The following is a 27363-nucleotide window of genomic DNA, read 5'->3' on the forward strand; positions in this document are numbered from 1 at the left end:
TAACTTGGCTCCTGGTTTGTAGATGAGTGGTGGAATCAAGGTTCTGAATGGCTTTGTGAAAGCCTCCCCATCTCTCCTGTCAATCCTGGAAACCCATGAATCTGTTCCCTAATGGGGTCTTTCATAAAGAATCCATGGAGCCTACGTTAAACCTTTCGATGACTTCTCTGAATTTAACCCTTTAGATTTGGATTTTTTTTTCAATCTTTTAATTTTCATTCATAATATACACTGTATAAGGAGAATAGAAATAACACAATTAAAATAGTTTGTCCAAGTCTTCAGAGTCTGTATCAGATATAAATTCCAAAGAGTGAAAATGGGACATATTAGAAATAATTCTCCTAACACCGAGATAAAGAAATAATTATAATATTATATATAAAACCAACTAATTACAAAAAAACCATATATTAAACTAAAAATCCAACTGGGAGGCCTATCCCGAGGATCTGTCGACTAGTTTAAAACATTGTTCCCATCCACACCTACAGATAATAAAAACAACAAGGATTATATTCTGTCTGGAAAGGAAGAGTTAATTGATAGAATAACGCCAGATCTACCCCAAGAAAGTCATCAATAAACGGTTTCCATGTTTCTTAAAATTTAGTCGCCGTATCTAAAGTACGGCTTCTGGTTTTTCTTTCTAGAGTTAAGAAAGACATTACATGAGAAAGCCGCTGAAATAATGTCAGAGAATCCGAGTCTTTCCATTTAAGTAAAATGGCTCTTCTAGCTCATCGTGAAGAAAAAACTATAACTCAATCTGTAGAAGTAGGTAAACAACCTACATCTGTAATTCCAAAAGGAGCAGTTGCAGTTCAGGGGATTCCGTTGTAATTGAATAACCAGAATCGTTGATAGAGTTTTTAAAATATCTTTCCAAAATGTCTCCAACATGGAGCATGACCAAAACATATGAAGCCACCTCAGCACTGCATCTATCACAAGTAGAGCTCGTATTGTTATGGAATCCAGAGGACCCCAAAAACCAGAAGCAATAGATATACACCACAACACAGGGTTACTTAAACAAAAGTAGTTTTTAATTATATTTGAACAAGAAAACAGAATTAAACTTCAACTTATTACTTAACCTACTTAATCCCCCCCCCCCCCCCATACTAATGTGTGTAATGTATATTTAAGATTGGAAAAGTTCTTTAGATCATAGTCCAATCTCACTGGTTGCAGGCAATTCTTGTACTGTGCACAGAAGTTAGCATTAACAAAGTTCACCTGCCTTTGGTGCTTAACAGGCAAATGGTTACCACTCAGGAGGGTTCTTGCTTGTCTTTCCAGGACATCTGCAGCTGATTCCTTCTCAATCAGTCTTGCTGACGAAACTTGCACCCTTCAGGGTTCTCCAGATGATCCTCTTTCTTTCAGATTGCCAGTCTTCTCCTTTGACCAGGCAGCCTTCCTAAGTTTGCCAGCTTGTCCTTCAGGAACTGATTTCTGTCTCTCTCCTCTCTGTTTCACACCCTCCCTCTCTGAGAGCAAAACTGTTCTCCTCTACCTGCAAAGATCACATGCTCTCCCAGGCAAGCTGCTGTCGATACCTTGTTGCCTCCTGCAAAAAGCCTTCTGAAAAAGTCCTGCAAATATTCTGTGTTTTAAAATGTGCACGTGCAAGCTGCTCTAACAATTCCTCCCAAACCACTTCTAAATACTCTCACAGTATTAGGAAAGATGTGAGCTAGTTTATCTGTAGACGAATCAGCTCTATGAACTATTTTACACTGTATTAAAGAATGATGTGCACAAAGTGAAGAAGTATGAACTAGACTAGAAATTCTTCCCCATGTTTCAGGAGATAATGTTAGTTGAAGTCCAGATTCCCATGTTTGTCGAATGTTATCCATGCGGACTGGTCTCAAATTTAATATAAGAGTATAAATAGGACCAATTAAACCCTTCAGAAAGGGGTTTAACTGGAACAAAGTGTAAAGTAAATCTGGTTGTTGTAATGTTAGATAATTAGACATGACCGTATTCAGGAAATTTCTAATCTGTAGATATCTAAAAAATATTTAGATGGTAAATTATATTTGGTAGAAAGTTGTTCAAAAGACATCAGCGATTAAATCTACAAAAGAGATAATTCCTTTAGTCTTTCAAATAAGGAAGAGTAGATGGTGTAAAAAAAAATAAGATATATAATATTAGCCAAGGCAAAATATTTTAGTCCAAAATCCTTTGAAATTGAAGTTAAATACGTAATGAATATTTAATAATTGGATTGGAAATCTACTTACTGATCTCAGATAGTCTAAAGGTCATGCTGGTCCCTAATAAGAAACTAAGGAATAATTCTGCATAGATTTCAATTCCAAATCCACCCAGAGTGGACGAGCAAATTTATCCAAGTAATAAATCCAAAAAAATCATATTGTGAATATTAACTGCCCAATGGTAAAATCTCTAATTCGTTAAGGCCAGACGACCATCCTCTGTAAGTGAAGCTCATTCAATCTGGCCCCCTGACCATTCCAAATATAAGATGAAATCTTAGAATCAATATTATCAAAATAAGATTTCGGAATAAAAATTGAGACAGTTTGAAATGTTGAAATAGTTTGAAATGTTTTCAGGAACTGGTTTTATGCCCAACCACCAGCTGGTTCATACTGTAGTTTTCCCATGGACCCAGTCTGGAGTATATATTATTTAGATGGTAATAGGTCCCTCCAGCCCCATTCTGCCCAATTACACCCATTTAACCTCCACCCCCCATTAAGTTTTGAATGGTGGAAGGAATCCGGAGCCTCCGGGGAAACCCACACAGACATGGGGAGAATGTAGACTCCTTACAGACTGCACCGATTCTAACCCCGTTCCCAATCCCGTTAACAGCATAGCGCTAACCACTAGGCCAACCGTTGTCGCTCACTTTTATAAAAGGTTAAAAATTCAGGCAAACGCGAAACCTACAGATGCCAGGGTCCAGTACAGTGCTAATAAAAACTCAGCAGGTCACGCAGCAACCTGAAAGCATCCTGAAGAGGGACTCAGGCCCGAAACGGCAACTGCTTTGCGTATGTTACCTGACCTGCTGAATTTCTCCAGAACTTTTGCGTCCACTAATTTTAAATCTGCCTCTGTCCACAGATCTCTGTCGATGATCACCCCAGATCGTGCTATCAGGCTACATTTAGTTTTGGTCATATGTTAAAGAAGCTTCGTTTTATTTTAGGCACCTCTTTGTAAGGAGCTTGTATGTTCTCCCCGTGTCTGTGTGGGTTTTCCCGGGGTTTCCGGTTTCCTCCCATCCTTCAAAACGTATTGGAGTGTAGGTTAATGGGGTGTAAACTGGGCAGCATAGACTGAATTGGCCCGTTAACCGTGCTGTATATCTAAATTAGTTTTTTTAATTTAAGTCCGTGCCATCCAATTACACCCCATTAACCTACAACCCGGTACGTTTTGAAGGGTGGGAGGAAACCGATGCCCCTGGGGAAAACCCACGCAGACATGGGGAGAATGTAAAACTCCTTACAGACAGCGCGGAATTCAAACCCAGGTCCTGATTGCTGATGCTGTAGCACCGTTGCGCTAACCGCTATGCGAACCGTACCACCCCAAACTGTGTCACGCGCTATCCAGGAAGCAGACAAAAAAAAGTCACCATACCTGGTGCCACATTGGATTTAACCATGTGGTTTAAAACAAACCACTGGTTAAACCAGGTTCAAACTGGGTTTCCATCACTTTAACACATGCACATATCAAAGCATTAGTCCTGTGAGAGCGCCATTCTTGGCCACCAAAACCTGACTGCCCCTTGGTGCCCCACAGGAGTAGCCACCACTCTGCACCGCCATCACCGCTCCCCTCGTTCTCCCAATAACCGCCACCTTTCCCATGGTTGATGTAACCACCATCTCAATGCTTCCGTGACGGGTGGGCGGCACGGTTCGTGCAACGTTGTTACGGCACCAGTGACCCAGGTTCGAATCCGATGATGTTTGGAAGGGGCTTGCATGTTCTCCACGTGTCAGCATGGGTTTTGCCCGGGCTCTCTGATTTCCTCCCACCCTTCAAAACGTACCAGGGTTTGGAGGTCAATTGGACGGCACGAACTCGTGGACCAGAAGGGCCTGTTACCATGCTGTATGTCAAAAAAAATATAAAGGTCTATTCCATTCATCAGTGTGTTTCCTTTCCCTCTGCAGTGAAGTTATTCGAGGTGATTGAGTCAGAGAAAACACTCTACCTGGTGATGGAGTATGCAAGTGGAGGTAAGACCTTTCTCCATGGTTTGCTTGAAAATGTTGTAGATCTAGACGCCCAAGTTCATCCCTCTGGCTCCTTCACAGAGTCAGTGGAACCAACTCCCATCAATGGTACTGGAATTTAATTTTTTAAAAATTTAGACGTACAGCACAGAAACAGGCCATTTGGGCCCATGAGTCCGTGCCGCCCAATTACACCCAGTTAACCTACACCCCCGGTACGTTTCGAATGATGGTAGGAAACCAGAGCCCTAGTGGAAAACACAGGGAGAACGTACAAACTCCTTACAGACAGCGTGGGATTCGAACCCCGGTCCCGATTGTGTAAACGCGTTGCGCAAACCTCTACGCCAACTGTGCAGCCAACATTTTGGGTGTGATCTCTTTGTCTGAACTCACAGATTCTAGTGCAAACCTTGTGAATCACATGCTGATGGAACCTTTCGTATCCTGTTTTTTTTAAAAATTTTACAAAAAATGGACTCTTCACAATAAATGTTAAATTTAAATTTTAAATTTTGATATTAAATATGCAGCACGGTAACAGATCCTCCGGCCCGTGAGCCTGTGCTGCCCAGTTACACCCAACTGACCTTCAACCACCCCCCCCCCCCGTATGTTTTGAATGGTGGGAGGAAACCGGAGCCCTCAGGAAAACCTATGCAGATACAGGGAGAACATCCAAACTCCATACAGACAGCTCGAGGCATGAATCCCAGTCGCTGGCCCTGTAACAGCGATGTGCTAATCTCTCCACTACAAAAGGAAAATCATTCAGAGGCTGTTTCCACCCTTACTTCCCCATCACTGGGCCTTGTTACATTCCATTCACACCAATACCACCACTGTGGCACCTTGTTACTACTCCGCCCCCCCATTGTCCCTCAGTGTCCCGTGACAGAAAGACTGTGGACCTTTCCCCAGAGTCCCCTCATGTCGGCTGCACCAAGCCTCATTGAGTCCCTCGGCAGCATTTTGCAGCCTGGTATGTGCCCGTCGGCAGCATTCTCTTACTGATATCTCCATGCGCTAAAAGACCAACAGGTTTCGGGCAGATCGAAGTGCTTCAAGTTGATGGTCTTCCCCCCCCCAGCTTGATCTACCGAGCTGCTGCTGGGGATGAACTGTGACAAGGACCCAAACGTCCTTCCCCACACTCTTAGCAAATCTGCATTCAGCAAAGAGGTGAGCGACTGCCTCCACTCAACTGCAGTCATCACGGGGACAAGGTGCATGGTGGGTGATATTCCGGGTGCACAGGAAGGATCTGACTGGGAGGGCTCCTCTCACCATCAGCCAGGCCAAGTCCTGGTGCTTGTTTGTGAGCCCTGGTCATGAGACGTTCCGCCAGATGGTTTGCTCAGGGAACCATCCCACTAGGTCCATAATGTCCTCTCAGTGTCGTTCCCTGCTCACCACTGCCTGGATGGCCTCTGGTCAAAGGTGTTTGTCTGGCGGGGAAAAAACTTTCCCACGAAAGATAGCAAAGCCCAGCTGACTGGGTCATCGTGCGGCAACGGGGGCCAGGCCCACCCTTCGCCACACTTGGGCCAGGTAGAACCTCAGCACACAGCTGTCGGTGCTTGGATCCACACCCAACTTGGTGCAGCCACACCTGAAGGTGGTCATCAGGACGAGGCCCACATTGGGTATGCCCTGGTGACTTGAACGCGGCGACCCTTCGGAGGTGGGGTGGGGGCTACAGCAGTTACCGAGAATACTGCGTTGAGAGGAAGCACCGCGCCTGGATTAGCTTAAAGATGGCTCCTCTGCTTTGCTGCAGAATTTATGTGGGGCAGTGACCTCCCTGCCTCATTCAAAGTTGTTTTTAAGCCCAATTTCCCATATTATCCCAGACCCACTCGGATCGTCCAATCCAAACCAATATCATCTTCAATTGCACAACTAGAATCTATGGGAATATTTAAATTTATGCAAATGAGCTGCTGGCACAACACATGGTTGGCTGGTTAATCGAATGTGCAAATTTGCCTGTGATGTCAGTCGGTTTCCAGGGAGATTCTGCCATCCAATCAGGATGCAATCTGCGTGTGTAGGCGGCAACAACGAATGTCAGCCTGTGGGCGATGAGCCCCCTTTTGCCAAGTAATTGGCAGCTGCTTTGGAATGCAGCCTATTTGCCACCTGTTCCTTGCCAAGACCCCTCCCCCCGCCCAGTGGCCCCGGTCCTGGGGAGAGCAGTGGTTGCCTCTTTTCCCCATGGTGGCCGGGCCACGCAGGTGTTCGAGGAAAGGGGGAGGTGGGGGGAGAAGGGAGGCTCGGTGTGGGGTAGAGAGAAACGAAGAGGCGATGAGTTGAGCGGAGTTTGGATACGAGCCCATGGGTCAGTCCAACGTGGGCAACTCGAGTCAAGTTTATTGTCACCCGACGAGGCAGCATTCTCTGGTCCTCGGTGGAAAACACGCAGACACTCAACTAGATATAGCACATATACAGACAGACAATACACGTGCAGGACAAGCATTCATATACACAAATAGATAAATATAACTTCATGAATATGAGAGTCTCGAATGGTGAGTGCGACCAGTTCCTTTGGTCATTCTCGCTGCCCGTGGGAAGAAGCTGTTCCTCGGCCTGGTGGTGCTGGCTCTGATCCTCCTGCATCTCTTCCCCGATGGGGTGTTGGGGGTCCTCAATGATTTTGTGCGCCCTCTTCAGACAACAATCCCTGTAGATTACATGGATGGGCGAGGAGGGAACTCGAATGATCCTCTGTGCCATTCTTATGGTCCTGTGGATTGACCTCAGATCAGAGAGATTATATCTGATGGGGACAATGAGGAGATGGAAAGTCAGGTCAGGAGGGGAGGTTTGGGGGGAGGGGTTAAAGGTTTGTGAGGGTTTGGCAGAGGTAAGGGTGCAAGAGAGGGGGTTGGGGGAGAGGCAGTGGTGGGAATCTCAGCGTGGGCCCACATTGTTCTTAGGTTCCCAGTGAGGTAGAGACGAGAAGCAGGAGGTTATTCAGTTCAGTTCATTGTGTCTGGAAGAGCCATCAACTAGTCCCACAGCAAGGGAACAACGCAGAGTCCGTGCCAACCCTCCCCCACCCATTGGCACCAATCCATCCCAACCAAAACTCCCGAGGTTCCACCCTCCGCCCACACATTTGCAGTGGCAAATTGGCTCGCACATCTTGGGAGGGAACAGGAGGAGCCAGGGGAAAGTCACGGGGCCAACGGGCAAACTCCATACAGCAGCACTGAGGTCAGGACTGAAGCTGGGCTTTGGAATTGCAGCCGTGATGCAGGTCTTCCCAGCTGCACCATCTGTGGAGTTCACACACCCTTTGCATTTGCTTCAGTTTTCCTGCAAGAGTCATGCTTCATCTTCATCCAGTTCCCCTTTGAGTTTATAAACAATTAGCAGGATACCCAGTGTTTTCCAGGAAATAAAACACTCAGTTGTTGACCAAGTGATTGAAACAAAACACTCCAAGAACTTCACGGTAATCTCATATACATTTGTGCACGTCTGGAGGCCTGACCCCTGAGATGGGCTTATCGCTGCTGTTCTGTTTCCTGCTGCCTGGTCCTTGCATGTCTAGAAGCATCAACAGTGAGGGGCGGGACTGATGTTCCTCCGCTGTCTCTCACTTTGTCCTTTGTCTGACTATGGCTCGTGAAGAGCTTCTGCAAATGTTGTTTTGGTTTTTTGGGCCCGTATTGAACAGGGTTTGGCCACTTGTTTTTATTTTGAATGTACATTGATGCACAGCCCTGTAACTAACTGAGGAGTCCCCAGTGCAAGTTTCATTTTGTTTTGAACTTCATATGTTAAATTCAATGTGGTCATGATATTCAGCATCAAATGTTACCCTCCTGAACCTCCTGGACATTTCTAGAGGGCTGCATATTGATTTGCATGGAGAACAGTCAAACACAAATATATATATACGGTAAAAGCCAATTCCTGCCATTTAAGCCTAGGCCGCCCACTTGCATCCAAATTAAGCTACGCTTTGAACGGTGGGAGGAAACCCGTGCAGACACTGGGAGAACGGACAAACTCCTCACAGGCAACGCGGGATTTGAACCCAGGTCACTGGCGCTGTAACCGCATTGTACTAATCGTTATAAACGTAGTCCATTCCCCGGCCCTTTGAGACAGTGGATCACGTTCCCACAGTGGGATGTGGAACAGTCTCTGAGTCAGACGCTTGCCTTAATCTGCAAAGAGTGTCTGTGAGAGAATAGCACAGGCCCTTCAGCCCACAACGCCAATGTAAACCCACTCCACTTGATGGACGTTGCTGTGGAAAGTATCCTGCCCGGTCACGTCTCACCTCCCTGGGTCTGGAGTCGATGGATCACTACGGAGCAAGACCACATTGGATTGACCCGTTCTCTATCCTGGGGTTCATCGACTCCAGTTTGAAGAGATTTCATTGGTCGAACACTCCTCCCTCAACCTTGCTGTTGTTCATCCCTGTGAAGGCTCCACCTACCCATGGACATTTGAATGGCAGAACTTGCTAACAAGCACTAGGATTTGGCTGGCTGGTGGTGAGAGGAGTTCTCCCAGTCACATCCTTCCTGTGACGATAGAACATCGCCCCCAACACACATTCTCCTTGTGATGTCTGTGCTGGAGAGGAGACAGTCGCCCACCTCTTTCGTGACTGCAGATTCGCTAAGACTGTGTGGAGAAGGATGCGAGGGTTCTAGTCACGTTTCATCCCAGCAGCAGTGTGACGGAGGACTCTCTGATCAATGGGCTGTTCCCAGGGATGCACACATAGTCCAACATCCAGAATTGCTGGAAGACCATCAACTCGGTGAAGGACGCTACTTTGATCTGCCCGAAACCTGTCGGTCTTCCAGCACACGGTGATGTGGGTGAGGGAATGTTGCTGACAGTCTACGCTGCAGGAGTATGTGCTGAGGGATGCACTGAGGCTTGGGGCAGCTAACACAAAGGGGGGGACTGTGGGGAAGGGGCACAGGCTACCGGGCATTGAGGGGAAGCCCCTCGAACAATGGAAGGAGGAATACCCTGGATGGTGGGGGGGGGGGGGGGGTGGGGGGTGGGGCACAGAGTGGTGATAGTGATGTATAAGTAAAAATAGCAATGAATATTACAATATACAAACACCTGAATGTGACGAAGACACTACTAGGGCAGCACAGTTGGCATAGCGGTTAGTGCAACGCTGTTACTGCGCCAGTGATCACAACCAGGGTTCAAATCCTATGCTGTCTGTAAGGAGTTTGCACGTTCTCCCCGTGTCTGCATGGGTTTACCCCAGGGGGTCTCCAGTTTCCTCTCAGCCTCCAAAAATGTACGGAATGGTGTAAGTTAATTGGGTGGCAGGGGCTTGTGGGCCAGGTCTCATGGACCTGTTACTGTGCTTTCTGTTTACATTTAAATTTATTAAAATGTGAAGAGATTTTGCACAGTTTTCCTGTTTGTTTTTTTTTATTATTAATTGTTTTTGTGGAAGAGGGAATAATTGATCATTAAAAGCATCTTCCAGGTTAGCGGATTGGCTGACACTCAAGTGGTCACCGTGCAGTCTTGTCCTCCATCTCCATGCTTCGTACAAGCCTATCAGGAAGGCCGAGCGATGGAGGCCTGACTAATGGGTCTCAGGCCTTCCCCCTCCGAGCGTTGTCAGTGTGGTTGAGTGGGTGGTCTGTATGACGGAAAGAGTTATCGTGTGCTTTACGATTTCCAGGTGAAGTGTTTGACTACCTCGTCTCTCATGGGAGGATGAAGGAGAAAGAAGCCAGAGCTAAGTTCCGGCAGGTACCACCAACACTTCTACTGGAGTCCATCATCTGTTTGTAATGCCCGAACACCTGTGTCTCTGGTTCCAGTCCTCTCACTCTAGATGGCCAACCTACCCCTCGCATCATCCCAGCTCAATTCAGTCGACAAAGCACCCAGGCTCTCCCCATCCCCTGCTCTCCTGACTTCCTACTTCTCCGCCCTTACCTCTGTGCATCTCTCCCTGATGCTCTATTCCTCCCTCACTCTGCCCCTCCCTCTCTCTCTCCCACCTCTTTTGTGGAATAGTTTATTATGAAAATTTAAAACCCAGAATTACATTCAATTACAATAGAATACATAAAAAGAAAAATATATATGGACAATATACAACCCCAAACCCCCCCTACCTCACAATTGCGCCCCCCTACCTCACAATTGCGCCCCCTTACCTCCCAATTGCGCCCCCCTACCTCCCGATTGTGCCCCCCCACCTCCCGATTGCGCCCCCCCCACCTCCCGATTGCGCCCCCCCACCTCCTGATTGTGCCCACCCACCTCCCGATTGTGCCCCCCACCTCCCGAATGCGCCCCCCCACCTCCCGAATGCGCCCCCCCACCTCCCGAATGCGCCCCCCCAACCTGCCGATTGCGCCTCCCCATCGCGCCCCCCTACCTCCCCATCGCGCCCCCCTACCTCCCCATCGCGCCCCCCTACCTCCCCATCGCGCCCCCCCTACCTCCCCATCGCGCCCCCCCTACCTCCCCATCGCGCCCCCCTACCTCCCCATCGCGCCCCCCTACCTCCCCATCGCGCCCCCCTACCTCCCCATCGCGCCCCCCTACCTCCCCATCGCGCCCCCCTACCTCCCCATCGCGCCCCCCTACCTCCCCATCGCGCCCCCCTACCTCCCCATCGCGCCCCCTACCTCCCCATCGCGCCCCCCTCTACCTCCCCATCGCGCCCCCCTCTACCTCCCCATCGCGCCCCCCTCTACCTCCCCATCGCGCCCCCCTCTACCTCCCCATCGCGCCCCCCTCTACCTCCCCATCGCGCCCCCCTCTACCTCCCCATCGCGCCCCCCTCTACCTCCCCATCGCGCCCCCCTCTACCTCCCCATCGCGCCCCCCTCTACCTCCCCATCGCGCCCCCCTCTACCTCCCCATCGCGCCCCCCTCTACCTCCCCATCGCGCCCCCCTCTACCTCCCCTCGCGCCCCCCCTCTACCTCCCCATCGCGCCCCCCCTCTACCTCCCCTTCGCGCCCCCCCTCTACCTCCCCATCGCGCCCCCCCTCTACCTCCCCATCGCGCCCCCCCTCTACCTCCCCATCGCGCCCCCCTCTACCTCCCCATCGCGCCCCCCTCTACCTCCCCATCGCGCCCCCCTCTACCTCCCCATCGCGCCCCCCTCTACCTCCCCATCGCGCCCCCCTCTACCTCCCCATCGCGCCCCCCTCTACCTCCCCATCGCGCCCCCCTCTACCTCCCCATCGCGCCCCCCTCTACCTCCCCATCGCGCCCCCCTCTACCTCCCCATCGCGCCCCCCTCTACCTCCCCATCGCGCCCCCCTCTACCTCCCCATCGCGCCCCCCTCTACCTCCCCATCGCGCCCCCCTCTACCTCCCCATCGCGCCCCCCTCTACCTCCCCATCGCGCCCCCCTCTACCTCCCCATCGCGCCCCCCTCTACCTCCCCATCGCGCCCCCCTCTACCTCCCCATCGCGCCCCCCTCTACCTCCCCATCGCGCCCCCCTCTACCTCCCCATCGCGCCCCCCTCTACCTCCCCATCGCGCCCCCCTCTACCTCCCCATCGCGCCCCCCTCTACCTCCCCATCGCGCCCCCCTCTACCTCCCCATCGCGCCCCCCTCTACCTCCCCATCGCGCCCCCCTCTACCTCCCCATCGCGCCCCCCTCTACCTCCCCATCGCGCCCCCCTCTACCTCCCCATCGCGCCCCCCTCTACCTCCCCATCGCGCCCCCCTCTACCTCCCCATCGCGCCCCCCTCTACCTCCCCATCGCGCCCCCCTCTACCTCCCCATCGCGCCCCCCTCTACCTCCCCATCGCGCCCCCCTCTACCTCCCCATCGCGCCCCCCTCTACCTCCCCATCGCGCCCCCCTCTACCTCCCCATCGCGCCCCCCTCTACCTCCCCATCGCGCCCCCCTCTACCTCCCCATCGCGCCCCCCTCTACCTCCCCATCGCGCCCCCCTCTACCTCCCCATCGCGCCCCCCTCTACCTCCCCATCGCGCCCCCCTCTACCTCCCCATCGCGCCCCCCTCTACCTCCCCATCGCGCCCCCCTCTACCTCCCCATCGCGCCCCCTCTACCTCCCCATCACGCCCCCCTCTACCTCCCCATTGCGACCCCTCTCCCACCATCTCCCTCTCTCTCCCCTCTGCTGTGCGTGGTTCACTGAAAGACTGGCTCAGACAGACCCTTCATTGTCTGCTGGCTGGTGGATCAGACCCTGGTCAGTAATTACCCCTCCACAACTCCCTATCCCAGCCAGAGTGCTGTGTGTATTGCACCTCTCTCACTCAGGCTGGCTGGTTGCTTCAGTGACGTATCAGTGGATAAATGCGCAGAGAGAAATGAAGGGACCAGACACCCAGCACTTTAACTGCCCTCTGACTTCTCTCCCAGATCGTGTCAGCCGTGCAGTACTGCCACCAGAGGAACATTGTGCACCGGGATCTGAAGGTAGGCAGCAGGACACCATGCTCGCTCTGGTTTAACTTTGGATGGGGTTACTGCGGGTGGTTTGGTCTCGCTGCACTCCCTCACCCTCCGGTTCCCCTCCTCATTTCACTAACCAGTTACAACAGCACAGTGCTTCAGGACACACTTCACACCAACAGAGTACTGCTGCCTTTGGCTGAGTTCAGTACAGCAAGATCCCACGGGGATCACAGCGTGAACGAAGACGCCCTGGGGTCGTTGAGAAAAGGTTTATTGTTGGCTGAGGGTGACAGGATTGGGAGGGAACCCCATGACGTGCGACGGGAGCTCCTCTGCTCAAGATCAGAAGAAGGTGCGGAAAGCAGTGAATGCATTTCCGAATGTCGTAGAGTTTTCCCTTCTCTCCGAAGCTCCGTTGACGGTTCCCAGGATAAGCAGCCGACATCCTGAAGGACCCATCACCCCCCGCACACACTCTCATCTCCCTCCTCCGATTGAGCAGAAGGCTCGTGAAATAGGCTTAAAGACTTCCCTGCAGCCATTGGGCTCCTGACTGAACCCCACCACAGTGCTTTCACACTACCCACACTTGGTTCTGACTGATCTTCCTTTTCAATGCAATCCGATACATGGCTGATTGAATTCTTTTTTTATATGTAGAGATGCAGCATGGTAACAGACCCTTCTGGACCACATACCTGTGCCACCCAATTACATCCAATAACCTACAAATGCCACGCAGACACGGAGAAAGTCCAAGCTCCTAACGGACAGCGCTGCAATGTTAGCAATAACCTCAGAATCAGAATTTATTGTCATGAACAAGTTGCAAAATTAGTTGTTTTGCGGCAGCCTCACAGATCAAACATTCATATAAACCACCTTACAATTAGTGCCCGAAAAGTCTAAGTAAGGCAGTGTATGTTTCATTGATCGTTCCTGAATCTGATGGCGGAGGGGAAGAAACTGTCCTTGTGTCACTGAGTGCTCTTCTTCAGGCTCCTGTACCGACGATAGCAGAGTGAAGAGGGTGGTGGGGGTCCTTGAGGATAGAAGGCACTTTTTTAAGACACCGCCTCATGTCGATGTCCTCGATGGAGTGAAGTCTGGTCCCTGTGATGTTGCAGGCCGAGTTAACAACACTCTGAAGTTTATTCTTGTCCTGAGAATTGGCATCTCTATACCAGACAATGAGGCAACCAGTCAGAATACTCTCCACAGTGCACCTGTAGAAGTTTTCAAGAGTCTTCGGTGACATACAGAATCTCCTCAGACACCTCACAGAGTATAGCCGCTGGCGAGCCTTCTTTGTGATGGCATTAACCTGTGAGTTTGTTCGCAGAACAACCCTTCTCGCTGCACCAGGCGTTTTTCTTTCAAATACACGCCTTAAAAGCTACAAACCTCTGTCCCTCCCCGATTGGTTGAGGTTTTACATTAGTGCTTCATGGTTCAGACAGATGATGCCCATGCAACTGCACCATACACCTGGATGTCTGCATCAGCACCTGAATCCATACAGCCTTTGACCTTAGACCATGAGCGTCGATAGATCCCTTCTCCAGTGAACCCAAACCTGGCTCAACCCATGGCCAGGCCATTGACGGACCCATCCCTTTGGGTCCCTATTGGGAACTCAGGGTGTCCGCCCACTCCAGTTTCTTCCACTTTCCACCGGCCCCCACCTGAGCTCCCAAAACTTCTTCAACCATTCAGTGTGATCATAGTCACTGCACCGACATCCCCATACCACCTAGATTTCAGATTTATTGTCGGGTTTCGTGCGTGACATCACAAACAGCCCTGAGAATCTTTTTCCTGCGAGCGCAGCAGAATTAACACTTATTGGTTTTATTCGTCTATTTATTGGTCGTCCTTCGGTTCGACGAAGTCACCTTGTTGTGCAGTACATCTGTGGACTCAAAGGTTGCAGTCCCAGTCTGGAAGCGCTGAGTCTAGTGCAATGAGGGTCACTGGAAGTCCATTGTTGTAATAACTGTGGCTTCTGCTTTGTGATGGCGTTCACGGTTTTCCATCAGTTTTTGGCAGCGCCCATCTTCGAAACTGGTGTAAGCTTCATAGCACAGGGCTCGCCAACAGGACCTGCCAGCAGCCGCAGCTTCTAGTTCTCTTGGCTGGAGGCCACAGTAACATAGGGTTTCCTTCATAGCGTCTTTATAGCGCTTGCAAGGATGACCTTGAGGACTCCTTCCTGTCTTCAGTTCACTGGTGAGGCCATTCTGATGACGTGTCCCACCCACCTGGCATCTGGGCTTTGATAATCAGGGACTCCATGCTGATGGACTTTAGACACAGTCTTGCCAACGGATGCCAAAGATGGAACAGAGGGCGCGCATGTGAAATTTCTCCAGTTTTTTGATGTGACGTCAGTAGAGAGTCTAGGTCTTGCATCCATTTAGGAGAGAAGGGATGACCACAGCTTTGTGGAAATGCAGATGTTGTGTTGATTGAGCGCTCTGGTACACAGCCTCCCCAGAGCTGGCTGGCCTTACTGCTCCAGAAGTCAATTTCTTTGTCCAAAGACCCATCACTCGAGATGATGCTCCCCAAGTATGTGAAGCTGTTTACTTTTGTCAGCTGGGTGTTTCAGCGGTGATTTTTGATTCTATGGTGTTGGTGTTTGGCACGGACTGATGGAGAACTTCAGTCTTGTTCGGGTTGATGGTCAGATCAAAGAGTGTAGCAGCATCTGAGAATTTGTCAGCAATAACTGTAGATCGCTGTCTCTGTTGGACAAGAGCGCAAGTCATCAGCAAAAAGGGGTTCTTGAATGAACTCTAGAGGCTCTTCGTCCGTGCGTTCAAGCAGCGAAGGTCAAAGAGAGAGCCATCCAGTCAGTACCTGATGTCCACTCCCTTCTCCAGACCTTGGGCAGCATGTGACAACATGCAGGTGAAGAACAGGCTGAACAAGACTGGGGCGCATACACAACCCTGCCTCACCCCGTTAGAAATGGCAAATGCAGCTGATGTGTCACCACTGCAGAGGACTGGTCCTGTCACGGAGCAGCTGAATTGTCTTTATGAATTTCCTTGGGCATCCATTACATCTCAGGATGATCCAAGAGTCTCCCTGTTTACAGTGTCAAATCCCTTGGTCAGGTCAATGAAGGCAGAGTAAAGAGCCTCATTCTCCTCGATGCACTTCTCCTGAACTTGTCTCATGGCAGATATCTTGTCCATTGTTCTCTGTTCTGGCCGAAAGCCACACTGCGCCTCCGGGAGATTCCTCTCCGAGACAGTGACAAGTCTGTGCAGAAGGAGGCGGGCGAAAATCTTGCCTGCGATAGACAGCAGTGAGTCCTTCTGGCATTTCCACAGTTCGATTTGCTTCCTTATTTTTGTAGAGAGCTGCGATGATTTGCCAGGAATCGCCTCTGTGATCCAGATGTCTTCCAGGATGTCTTGGAATGCCTGTAATGCATTTAGGCTGAGAACTTTGAGGATCTCGGCAGGAAGACCATCCTGCCCTGTTGCTTTATTTGAATTCATCTGCAGTATTTCTTTATTGATCTCACCAGCAGAGAGCGACAGGTCTAGATCACCCAGGACTGGTGGCTGAAATGGTCTCGTGGTTTTCATCAAACCAATCTTGATGCCCTCAGGTTTTCATTCCGAGTATGGTTGTTGCAGTCTTCACTGAACTGCTTCCACTTTTCAGAACAGGTTCCCACAGGTGGTGAATTGGTGGAGAGCTTTTCATTAAAGTGCATCTGAAACCATTGGGCTCAACCTGGTCTGGCGATGTTGAATGACCCTCTGGATAGTCTTTGATTGTTTACGATGCAATGGGGCCACGTGCAGGTTGAGGACCGACCGAATCAGCCTGTGGTCTATATGGTCAGCAGCTTATATGGCCCGGGTGATGGTGACATCCCATGACGTAGGCAAGTAGGTGCCAGTGTTTGGACCTCGGATGCATCCAAGTTGTTTTGTCCTTGTTTCCCCGTCTGAACATCGGGTTAGCAATGGACAGGTCATTGCTCAGCTCACCTACTCAGAAGCAGCAGGCCATCACAGTTCAGTTTTCCCTCTCCATGTCTCCCAAGTTCTGTCCCAATTGTCGCTATCTATCCCCACCCTCGCATTGAAGTCGCCCGAGATGACGAGGTTGTTTGCTGGAAGGGGTTGTCCGAATAGACTGGTCCAGGACCTCGTGGAAACGTTCCTTGTCTTTGGATGAACTCGTGAGAGTTAGTGCATAGACACTGACGTTGGTGATGTGCTGGACTTGACAAAAACTAAGCGGAATTTCACGATACGTTCATTGATTCTAGTGGGTAGGGGAGGGGGACGTTCTTCTGTGGAGCAGTTTTGATTGCAAAGCCTACTCCATGGATCCTGTTGTCACTCTGTGTTTTTCCTTTCCAAAAAAACGTATATGCACTCCCTGCAATGAACCCTCATCTGCAAGCCTGGTCCCACTGAGTGCAGCGATGTCAATGCGATAACGGTGACATTTATCACCATGAGCGCTGCTCGTTTTTCAGGCTTGGCCACTTGTCTCTATCCAGCAAGGTGGAGACATTTCAGGCTCCAAAACGGAGTTTTCTTTGATTTATTTTTCTTGTATGTCATCCGCTAAAGAGATGATCTGCCAGCTGCAGTGAGTGAGTGGGGCAGGCAATGTTTGGGGTCCATCCAGGTTTGTGGCTAAGATTGCCAGCGGGGGTCTTCGGCTGTGGCTTCACCACTCCCCCATCGCCACAGGGCTTGATGATTTGGGTTCATTGAGATGGATTGCACAACAGAAACCTGCGCCTGATGGAGTTTGAACAGCTGTTGCACAGAGGACGATCCCACTCTCTCGGCAGAAGAGACCTTGATCCAATGGTGCGGACAACCGTTACGGCTGGAGACCTCTCTTGCTGCAGTGGATGACCAGGATGTCTAAGTGTCAGCGCTCCACAACGCCCCCTGGGTCTGCCTTCTTGGCTGTTGGCCCATTAATCGGTCTCTTCCGCTTAATCCAGCAGGGCCAGGCTTTACATACTGGGATTATCAGTTCCCCTACCTCACCAAGGTTCAAAGACCCATCAGCTACCCTCACCTGGTTTAGCCCGTCTGCCGAGATGGTTTACTGGGGTGTGGCCACAGCGCGTGCTACAGCTACTTAGAGCCACAGGTGGATGAGCTGCACACAAAGGTCATGCCAGGCCCCCCCACCAGAGGTTCTACCCCTCCCTAGATACCCCATACCCCCCATTGGTAGTGAGTGGACAAACCTATATGCAATGTACACATGTAAACAAATAAAGAAATGTAAACAAATTGTGCAATACCGAGAGAAACAAACATCAATAAAGTGCATAAGTAAGAGTCCATAAATGAGTCCCTGATTGAGTTTGTCGTTGAGGAGACTGATGGTGGAGGGGGAGCAGCTGTTCCTGAACCTCGTGGTGCGGGTCTTGTAGCCATGAACGAAGATTGGATGACAGCAGTTGTAAGGAGTTTGAATTCTTTTGGGGGGTTTGGGGTGATGCAGAAATGCAAGTTGTTGTTGTAACGTGGCCCCTTCTGTGGCTGAAGTACCCAAGGAGCAGAGGTGGCGCTTGGAGCCCACTGATGGCTGGAGGCTTTGGCAGAGTTTCAACAGCGTGCGTCTCATCAAGTGCGGACCTTTGGTTAACTCGTTTCCTGTTTTGCCTCCCAATCTTCCTCCCTCCCTCCTGTTGCCCCTCCCCATCGCCACCTCCCTCCTTCCCCAGGCCGAGAACCTCCTCCTCGACGCTGACTGCAATATCAAGATTGCGGACTTTGGCTTCAGCAATGAGTTCCAGTTTGGCAGCAAGTTGGACACCTTCTGCGGGAGCCCCCCATACGCGGCCCCCGAGCTCTTTCAGGGCAAGAAGTACGATGGCCCAGAGGTGGACATCTGGAGCCTGGGGGTCATCCTCTATACCCTGGTCAGTGGCTCTCTGCCATTCGATGGCCAGAATCTAAAGGTGGGTCCCCCTTCGGGTATCCTCTGCTCTCCGTCCACCTCCCTCTGTCTGCACACACAATCTGTTCCCTCCCCCCACCCCCACCCACTCGCCCACACCTCCCTGCTCTCCTCATTCAGAAGGCTCCAGAATGAAGGGATAGACCAAATCCTGTTCAATCCCAACCCGTCTGTGTGGAGTTAGCACGCTCTCCCCCAGCTGGTGGGGTTTCCTCACATCCCAAGGACGAGCGGGATAATTGGCTGCCCTAAATTACCCCCAGTGTGTAGGAGAGTGATAGATATCTGGGGGGAGGGGGAGTTGAGGGGAAGGTTGAGTGCATTGGAGTTGGAGTGTTATAAACAGAGGCCCTTCAGCCCAACACATTCATGCAGACATTGCTACTCATCTTACCAATCCCATACAATGCCCTCCATAATGTTTGGGACAAAAACACTTCTATTTATTTTCCCCTGTTTGTGTGTGCACCACAGTTTTAAATTTGTAAACTAACAATTCACATCATTAAAATGGACATTCCAGATTTTATTCAAGGTTATTTGTATACATTTTGGTTTGACCATGTAGATATTACAGCACTTTTTGTACATTGTTCCCCCATTTCCGGGAACAATAACGTTTGGGACATTTGGCTTCACAGATGTATGCGAGTCCTCAGGTATGTTTAATTGCTTCATTGGTGCAGGTATAAGAGAGCTGGGCTGGCTTCTAAGCTTTGATCATCTTTGGAGTCTGTATTTGCCATTTTCAACACCAATGAAAGTTACAGAAGCCTTCATGAGGCTGAAAAACAAGAATAAAACACAAAGAGACATCACCCAAACATTAGGATGACCAAAAATCAACAGGTTGGAACATCATTAAGAAGAAAGAGTGTACTGGTGAGCTCAGTAATCACAAAGGGGCTGGTAGGCCAAGGAAGGCCTCCACTGCTGGTGACAGAAGAGTTCTCACCATAATGAAGAAAAATCCTCAAATGCCTGTCCGACAGCTCAGAAACATTCTTCAGGAGGCAGGTGTGGGTGTGTCAACGACTATTTCCACAGAAGACTTCATGAACAGAAATACTCCAAGATGCAAACCACTAGTTATTCACAGAATCAGGACGGCCAGATTACAGTTTGCCAAGAAGTATTTAAAAGAGCCTGCAGAATTCTGGAGAAAGGGCCTGTGGGCAGGTGAGACCAAGATTAACCTGTATCGGAGTGATGGCGAGAGCAAAGTGCGGAGGCGTAAAGGAACTGCCCAAGATCCAAAGCGTCCCACCTCATCTGTGAAACATGGTGGTGGGGGTGTTGTGGCCTGAGTGTGTCTGGCTGCCACAGGGACTGGCGCACCTACCTTCACTGATGATGTCCCTGCTGATGGCAGGAGCAAAATGAATTCTGAGGAGAGTAGAAACATCTGCACAAATTTGAGCAAATGCCCCCAAACTCATTGGACGGTGCTTCATGCTACAGTGATCCCAAACACGCTGCTAAAGCAACAAAGGAGGTTTACAAAACTAAAAACTGGACAATACTTGAATGGCAAAGTCCTTCACCTGATCTAAATCCAATTGAACATCCCTTCCATATGTCGAAGAGAAAATTTTAGGGGACAAGCCCCTGAAACAAGCAGGAGCTGAAGATGGCTGCAGGAGGGGCCTGGCAGAGCATCACCAGAGAAGATACTCAGCACCTGGTGATGTCAATGAATCACAGACCAAGCAGTCGTTGCCTGGAAGGGACAGACCATTGCTACATCCCAAATACTATGGTGCCCAGATATGGGGGATCTATGTATAAAAAGTGCTGTAATTTCTACGTGGTCGAACCAAAATGAACACAAATACCCTGAATAAAATCTGGAATGTGCATTTTAATGACATGTGAATTGTTTGATTACAAATTTAAAACTGTGGAGCACGGGGTCAAATAAAGGGGAAAAGTGTCTTTGTCCCAAACATTATGGAGGGTGCTGTCTCTCCAAAGCAGCTGTCAGCTATTCCTCCATCCCCTTCACATTCATTTGTCTCTCTAGAAGCTTCTTAAATGTTACCAATGTACAGTAAAACCCTCAGTATGCAGCACCAGTGGGGATTGGTAGATGCCAGATAAGTAAATTTTCTGGTTGCTTGAGATTGTGGGGTTGGCAAGCTATTGGCAAGGCGCACCAATTTTAGATTTTCTTAATTTTTTTGCCTATTTCTGCAATATTTTTGCCAGTTGCTTGAATTCCGGATAACAGGGGCTTTACTGTATCTTCCTCCACCTCTACCCCAAGCACTCTCGCCACTCTCCATGTAAAAAATATTTGAACATTCACATCTCCCTTGAACTTGCTTCCTCTCAGCTTAAATGCGTTTCCGTGAAGCTCCATATCCCGTCAGGGGGCATCGCTGCATGGGATGGGAACTGCTCCACCCAAGACCGCAGCAAAAAGGGAGAGCTGTACACACAGCTCAGGCCACCCCACCGCACCCCCAGGGGTACAATGTTGCTGAAGCTCACTGGAGCACCACTCTGGCCCCTCAGGGGGCAGCTCCAGCCCCACCTTGTCACTGCTTTTGGTGAGCTCCAGCATCTAAAAAAGGTTAACTCTGCGCCCCTGTCGGCACCTCGACACCCCCCTCAACTCACCCCTCCATCATAAGACCATTAGACCGAGTAGAAGTAGGCTATTCATCCCATCGAGCCTACCATTCAATCATGAGCTGACCCATTTCCCCACTCAGTCCCACTGCCCCGGCCTTCTCCCCATAACCTTTGATGCCCTGAAACTACCAATCTCTGTCCGAAATGTACCCCATAACCTGGTCTCCTCGGCATCTCTGTTCTAAGCAGACGCCCCTCAAACCTGAGGTTTTACCCTCTTGTCCTGGACTCTCCCAGTGCGGGAAACAACCATTCTACATCGACTCTGTCCATGCCTTTCAATGAGACCCCCGCCCTCCCCCACCTTCTTCAAATCCCCAAGAAGGGGCAGGCAAGCGCCGTCAAACACTCCTCACGTGATGACCCTTTTATTCCAGGAATCATCCTTCGATCCTTCCACTTGCAATTCCTGCTACCTCACATTAAAGGCCCCATCCCACCCCACCCCCCAGTCACACTCCTGTCATGCAGAATGGGCACGAGTTTGAAACCACGCACGTCCAGTTCCTTTTCTGTTACTGATCTCTCGTTAGCTGTCGGAGCTGAACCTGTTCTCTGTGACACTATCTTCTGCCCTTCCGTTTTACTTTATATCTCTGTTGTACTGAAGGGATGCCTTAAGAATGCAGATTTTCCGGTTTTCTCCATGTCTTCAGCATTTCAGTCTCCCTGAGGGTTACACAGAAATGCTGGAGAAACTCGGCCAATCTCACAGTGTCCATAGGAGGTTAAGATATATTACTGACGTTTCAGGTATTGAGGAAGGCCTCAGGCTCGAAACGTCGGTGATATATCCTTACCTCCTGTGGACGCTGCGAGACAGGCTGAGCTCCTCCAGCATCTTTTTTATTACAATCACAGCTTCTGCAGACTTGCATGTTTCACATTATAGTAATGTTTAAGACATTTGGACAGGTGTGGGGATGGGAATTGTTGAGGGGGATGTGGACCATATTCAGGGATGCAGGACCACCTCCAATTGGTCACTGGGCCGAGGTGGACTGGGGGTGGGTTTCTGTGATCAGGGTTCATGTCTCTGCTCTGTGCCCCACAGGAGCTGAGGGAGCGGGTGCTCAGAGGGAAGTACCGTGTCCCCTTTTACATGTCCACCGATTGCGAGAACATCCTCAAACGTTTCCTCGTGCTGAACCCGGCCAAGCGAGGCACTCTGGAGGTAAGGCAAGGTGAAGGAAGCCAGGCTGGTGACTGAGTCCTTGCGGGTGGAAAGTGCAGGGCGAAGCAAAGGGAGAAGCAGATTGGAATGGAGACCAAGGTCAGGGCACTGGGACACAGAGTCTAGCGGGAGGGGGGGGTCATTTAAACACTAACCCATAGGAGAAACTCAGCAGGGCGAAGCAACGTCTGAATGAATGCTCGATGTTTGGGTCTGGATCCCTTCATCAGACTCGATGGAGGGTTCCAGCCTGAAACGTCGACTGTTCTCTCTCCCCCACTGATACTGCTCGACCCAGTTTGAGTCCCAGTGACGGAATGTCAGCAGAGAGTGCAAAAAAAAACACTACAGTGGCCACTGGTTTATGAACAAAAACATGCACGTCCTTGAGTTGGTTCTTGGCCGCAGTCCAAGGTGAAAGATTATTTTATTGTTATGTGATAAAGAAAATGTGATTTGACAGAAAATTTCCTTTAGTCAGGCAGACAGAGTCGCCGTCGGCAGAAATTACCCCGCGTCCCTTACAGTCAGAGAACAAGAAACAGAAGAGAGTGCCATCCAATGCCCCCCATCACAAAAGTCACTGAGTGTCCATGGATCACTTCCAGCGCAGCCACACAGGCTCCAGGTCCGAACCTCTGATGTAATCAGAAAGCCTCCAGCAGCCTTGGGACCCTCTCCCGCCCCAGTTCTGATTCCTGATACCCCTTCAGCCAGTCTCCAGCACCCCTCAGCTTGGTGCGAGTCCCCAGACCACAGTTCCCAGCAGCCCACAGCTTGGTGCAAGTCCACGGGCCTCACTCTCCAGCAGCCCACAACTTGGTGCGAGTCCCCAGACCACAGTCTCCAGCAGCCCACAGCTTGGTGCGAGTCCCCGGGTTGCAGTCCCCAGCAGCCCACAGCTTGGTGCGAGTACCCGGACCTCAGTCTCCACCAGCCCACAGCTTGGTACGAGTCCTCAAGCTGCAGTCTCCATCGGCCCACAGCTTGGTGCGAGTCCCCAAGCCGCAGTCTCTAGCAGCCTTCAGCTTGGTGCAAGTGCCCGGGCCTCACTCTCCAGCGGCCCTTAGCCTGCATGTGTTCCTCGCATTAAGTCGCCAACAACCCACTGCCTTTGTGTTCCTCAGCCTCAGAGCCCCTCACTGATCCGCCGCCATTGTCGCCACCCCATGGGTTGTCTCCTCTGCTTCTTCTCAAACTCAGAGTGGTCTCCCCATTTTTTTTTGGTGCCCTGCGCCGGTCCCTCCCCTTCCCCAGAGACTGCAACCCTTCATGGCCGCTGCCAAACATAGGTGCAGACCCCACGGCCGCGGGATTTTAAAATAAATAACCAGCTCCTTTAAAGCCTGTACAGTTGTTTACTGAGGATGAGTTGTGGTGGGGAGAGAAGTGAGCAAAAATAATTTGTGGATGAAGAGTGGTCCTTTCTGCACCTCATGGAAATCACACTGCATCCAATTCACTGTCAGTCTCCTACACTGTTCCGTAGCCAATGCTGGGGTTCATTTCATACTTGGAGTTCTTGTGAGCAGTTTATTCTGCTTGAAGCACGTTGTCAATCTGCTGGATGTAGTTTGATGCTCTGAGAAAATTCTCAACTGAGCACATGCCCAGGCATGCTTAGACTGACTTGATTTCTGGGCAATATATTAAGTTGACTTAAAATATGGCAGGAAATCACAAAATAGGTCTCATCTATGAAACACTACGTGATAGGGAAATTTTAAGATGATTTCATTGACCAGCAGCCCAAATTCCATAAAGTGCACCCGAAAGTGTTCAGGAAGCAAAATCTTTTTTGTCCCATGTAATACAATATACGAGTTGCCAGCCAGTGAATGAGGAGGGGCGAGAATGAGTCTCACCAGAGCGCAGTTAGTGAAACAGCAAGCGATGAAGCAATTTACTCAGCAAGCTGTTGATTTAAAGAATAGTGAACCTTCAACGTTGGACAGAAACTACAGCATCTTCTCCCGATAATAGCAGGGTAATTTTTTTTTTTAAAACCCTTTGAGTGGAGGACAAACCATAGAAATGATGGGGATCCATATCCCAGACATATTATCAATTCGATTAGCTGTAGAGTCTTTAGCTGATAATAAACTATGCATGTACAGTCTATGGCAATGTTACCGGATGGCTTGGGGAACATCTGGGTGGACACCCATGGGCCAACACTAACGCTCTCTCCTTCCTAATCGCACCAGCAAATTATGAAGGACAAGTGGATAAACGTTGGCTGCGATGGAGATGAACTCCGACCTTACTTGGAACCCGAGCAGGACCTGGGGGATAACAAGCGCATAGGTGAGGATGGGAACTCTTTCAGCCATGGATGTCACTTCCTCCCTCTCTCCCCCTGTTCTCCTCCCTTTCTCTCTCCTCCCCTCTCTCCCTCCCTCTCTACCACTCTTCTTTCCTTCCTCCCATCCCCTTCCATCCCTCCCTCCCTCTCTCTCTACCCCTTCCATCCTTCTCCCCTCCTTCCCTCTCTCCCCCTCTCTCCCATCCTCCCCCTCCCTTTCTACCCCTCCTCCCTTCCTTCCTCTCATCCTCCTCCTCTCCCTTCCTCTCTCTCTACCCCTCCTCCCTCCTCACAGATATTATGTTTTGTCGTACGAGACATTGATGAGACCACAGAGTATTGTGTGTTTCTGGACACCTAACTATATGAATGATGTCATTTAGCTGGAAAGATTCTTGAGGATACCACCAGGGTTATTCAGCTCTATGGCCGGGGATGTAAGGAGAGGCTGGTAGAATGGTTTTTTTTCCCCCCTGGAGTTTCGGATGTTGAGGAGGTGACCTCGGAGAGATATAACAACAGGCATAGATAAGATGGATAGATAGTATTTTCTCCAATGCAAAACTAAAGGGCATAGGTTTAAGAAGAGGGGAAAGATGTAGGTGTTAAAGTTTATTATCATCATCCAATTGTTTTAGTGCAACTGGACAAAACAGCATTCCTCGGTCCAAATGCATGACCAGTAAAACCTCTGATATCCGACCCCCATCGGGATTGGTAGCTGCCAGATTAGTGTGTTTTCCGGTTCCTTGAGACTTACTTTTACAATGTCTAATACACCTTCATTCAGAATAAACAGTTTAAAAGACAAAAATACCATAGCATACTTGCACTGAAAAAATTTCACCTGCATGAATATATAAACATTAAAATATTTTACTTTATGTTCAGTCACATTCTTTGAAAATATTTAACCGTAGCTGCATCTGCAGGTTCCTCCCCCTCCACAGAGCCGCCTGAAAGACAAACAATAAAATTCTATATAATTAAACCCCCCCCCCCAAGTTACAGATAAAGTCTCTGAGGTGTTACGAGCCCAGAGGACCCCAAAACCCAGCAGCATAAGATATTCACCAAGACAAATGGTTACTTAAACAAAAGTTGCTTTTAATTATCTTTAAACATGGAAACAGAATCATACTTTAACTTATCACTATTTACTTAACCCCCTTCTAATTCTAAGCTCATGTGTATGTAATGTGTGTGTAAGTTCAGAAAAGTTATTTGATTCACAGTCCAATCTCACCTCATTCCTCCAAGTTCACTGGTTGCAGGCAATTGTTATACTGTGCACAGGATTTAATATTTATAAAGTTCACCAGGCTTTGGTGCTTGAAAGGTGAATGGTTTTCAGAGAGAGATTTGTTGTATGCTGGGCACCCAGCCACTTCAGTGTCTTGTTGAAGAAACTATCCCCCTCAGGGTTCTCCAGATGATAACCTCTTTCTTTCAGGTCACCACAGAGTTCCTTTCTGTTTCCCTTATTTCTTTTTTTTTTATTTTTCACACCATAAACCACATTGACCATGATACATACATTTTCCTTTTCAAACATATACAGTGCCATTTTCTCCCCCCCTCCCTCCTCCCATCCCACCCTCCCTACCTCCCCCCCATTCATTTAAACTACAAAATCTAAGATACATTAAACCAGTCAAATGTTTCTCTTATTTCAAATGAAATATTAAACAGCCAGTCCTCTCCTCTTGCATGAACCACAAGGGCTTTGATCAGGCTGAACTAAGTACTCACAACCTGTCTTCCAAATGGGGTTTTCCACAAGCTTGCCAGCTTGTCCTGTTCCAGTCCCAGTTGCTGCTGCTGACTGTAGAACTGATCTCTCTCTCTCTCTCTCTCTCTCTTTCTCTCTCTCTCTCTCTCTCTCTCTCTCTCTTAGAGAAAAAGCCTGTTTGACTCTCTCTGCTTGCAAAATCACATGACCCTCTTAGAACAGCAAGTTCCCTTCCAGACAGAATGTGGCTCCGACAAGATCTTTCATCTGCCTTTTTGTAAACAACAATCCATTAGTGAAGTCTCTTGGGCACTCTCCAAAGCTTTTGCAAAGACTTTTGGCCCCAACCTGCCTAGCTCCAGTATTTTAAATAAGATCTGTTTTAAAGTGTTTGTATGTGACCTACACCAAATCCCTGCCACAATTTATCTCCCAAAAGCATATCTATATTCTGTCACACTGGGGCAATTCTTACTAAGCAGGGATAAGGAGACACTTTAAGAGAGTTACCCCAAATGTGAGTGGCATCAGCATCCTGGGCGACACCATCACTGTTTCACACAACTTTATTCAAACAGCTGCTATGAACAAAGTCTGACCAAGGTTGGCTGAATATTTCCTCCCTTCTTCAAAGGTTCATGTGTTACTTCAGAGAACATTTACAATTTTAAACATGTAATTTTTACCTATATCATTCTTATTTTTAAAATTTATTTTTCTCAGTTTTTTTTGTTATTGCTTAAGGCAGCCAATTACTTGAATTCCAGATACCAAGGGTTTCACTGTACAGGCCTATGTCACACCCAGGTAACCTGATGGGGCACATTGTTCCACACAGGGTGGTGGGTAGGTGGTGGAGGCAGGTAAAATGACTGCATTTCAAAGACAGCTACAGG

General features: G+C 49.5%; 1 protein-coding gene across 1 annotated transcript in view; it reads left to right on the forward strand.

Annotated features, from left to right (window-relative positions):
* LOC138748286 (MAP/microtubule affinity-regulating kinase 3-like) overlaps nucleotides 1–27363 on the forward strand; it is a 99154-nt gene that overhangs the window by 55524 nt on the left and 16267 nt on the right. Inside the window, 6 exon segments of the mRNA XM_069908193.1 lie at nucleotides 4179–4244; nucleotides 9937–10007; nucleotides 12620–12676; nucleotides 18384–18620; nucleotides 22311–22430; nucleotides 24638–24737. Coding sequence (XP_069764294.1) covers nucleotides 4179–4244; nucleotides 9937–10007; nucleotides 12620–12676; nucleotides 18384–18620; nucleotides 22311–22430; nucleotides 24638–24737 — 651 coding nt within the window.

The sequence above is a fragment of the Narcine bancroftii genome, chromosome 13 (assembly GCF_036971445.1).
Source record: "Narcine bancroftii isolate sNarBan1 chromosome 13, sNarBan1.hap1, whole genome shotgun sequence".
In the NCBI taxonomy this organism is placed as follows: Eukaryota; Metazoa; Chordata; class Chondrichthyes; order Torpediniformes; family Narcinidae; genus Narcine; species Narcine bancroftii.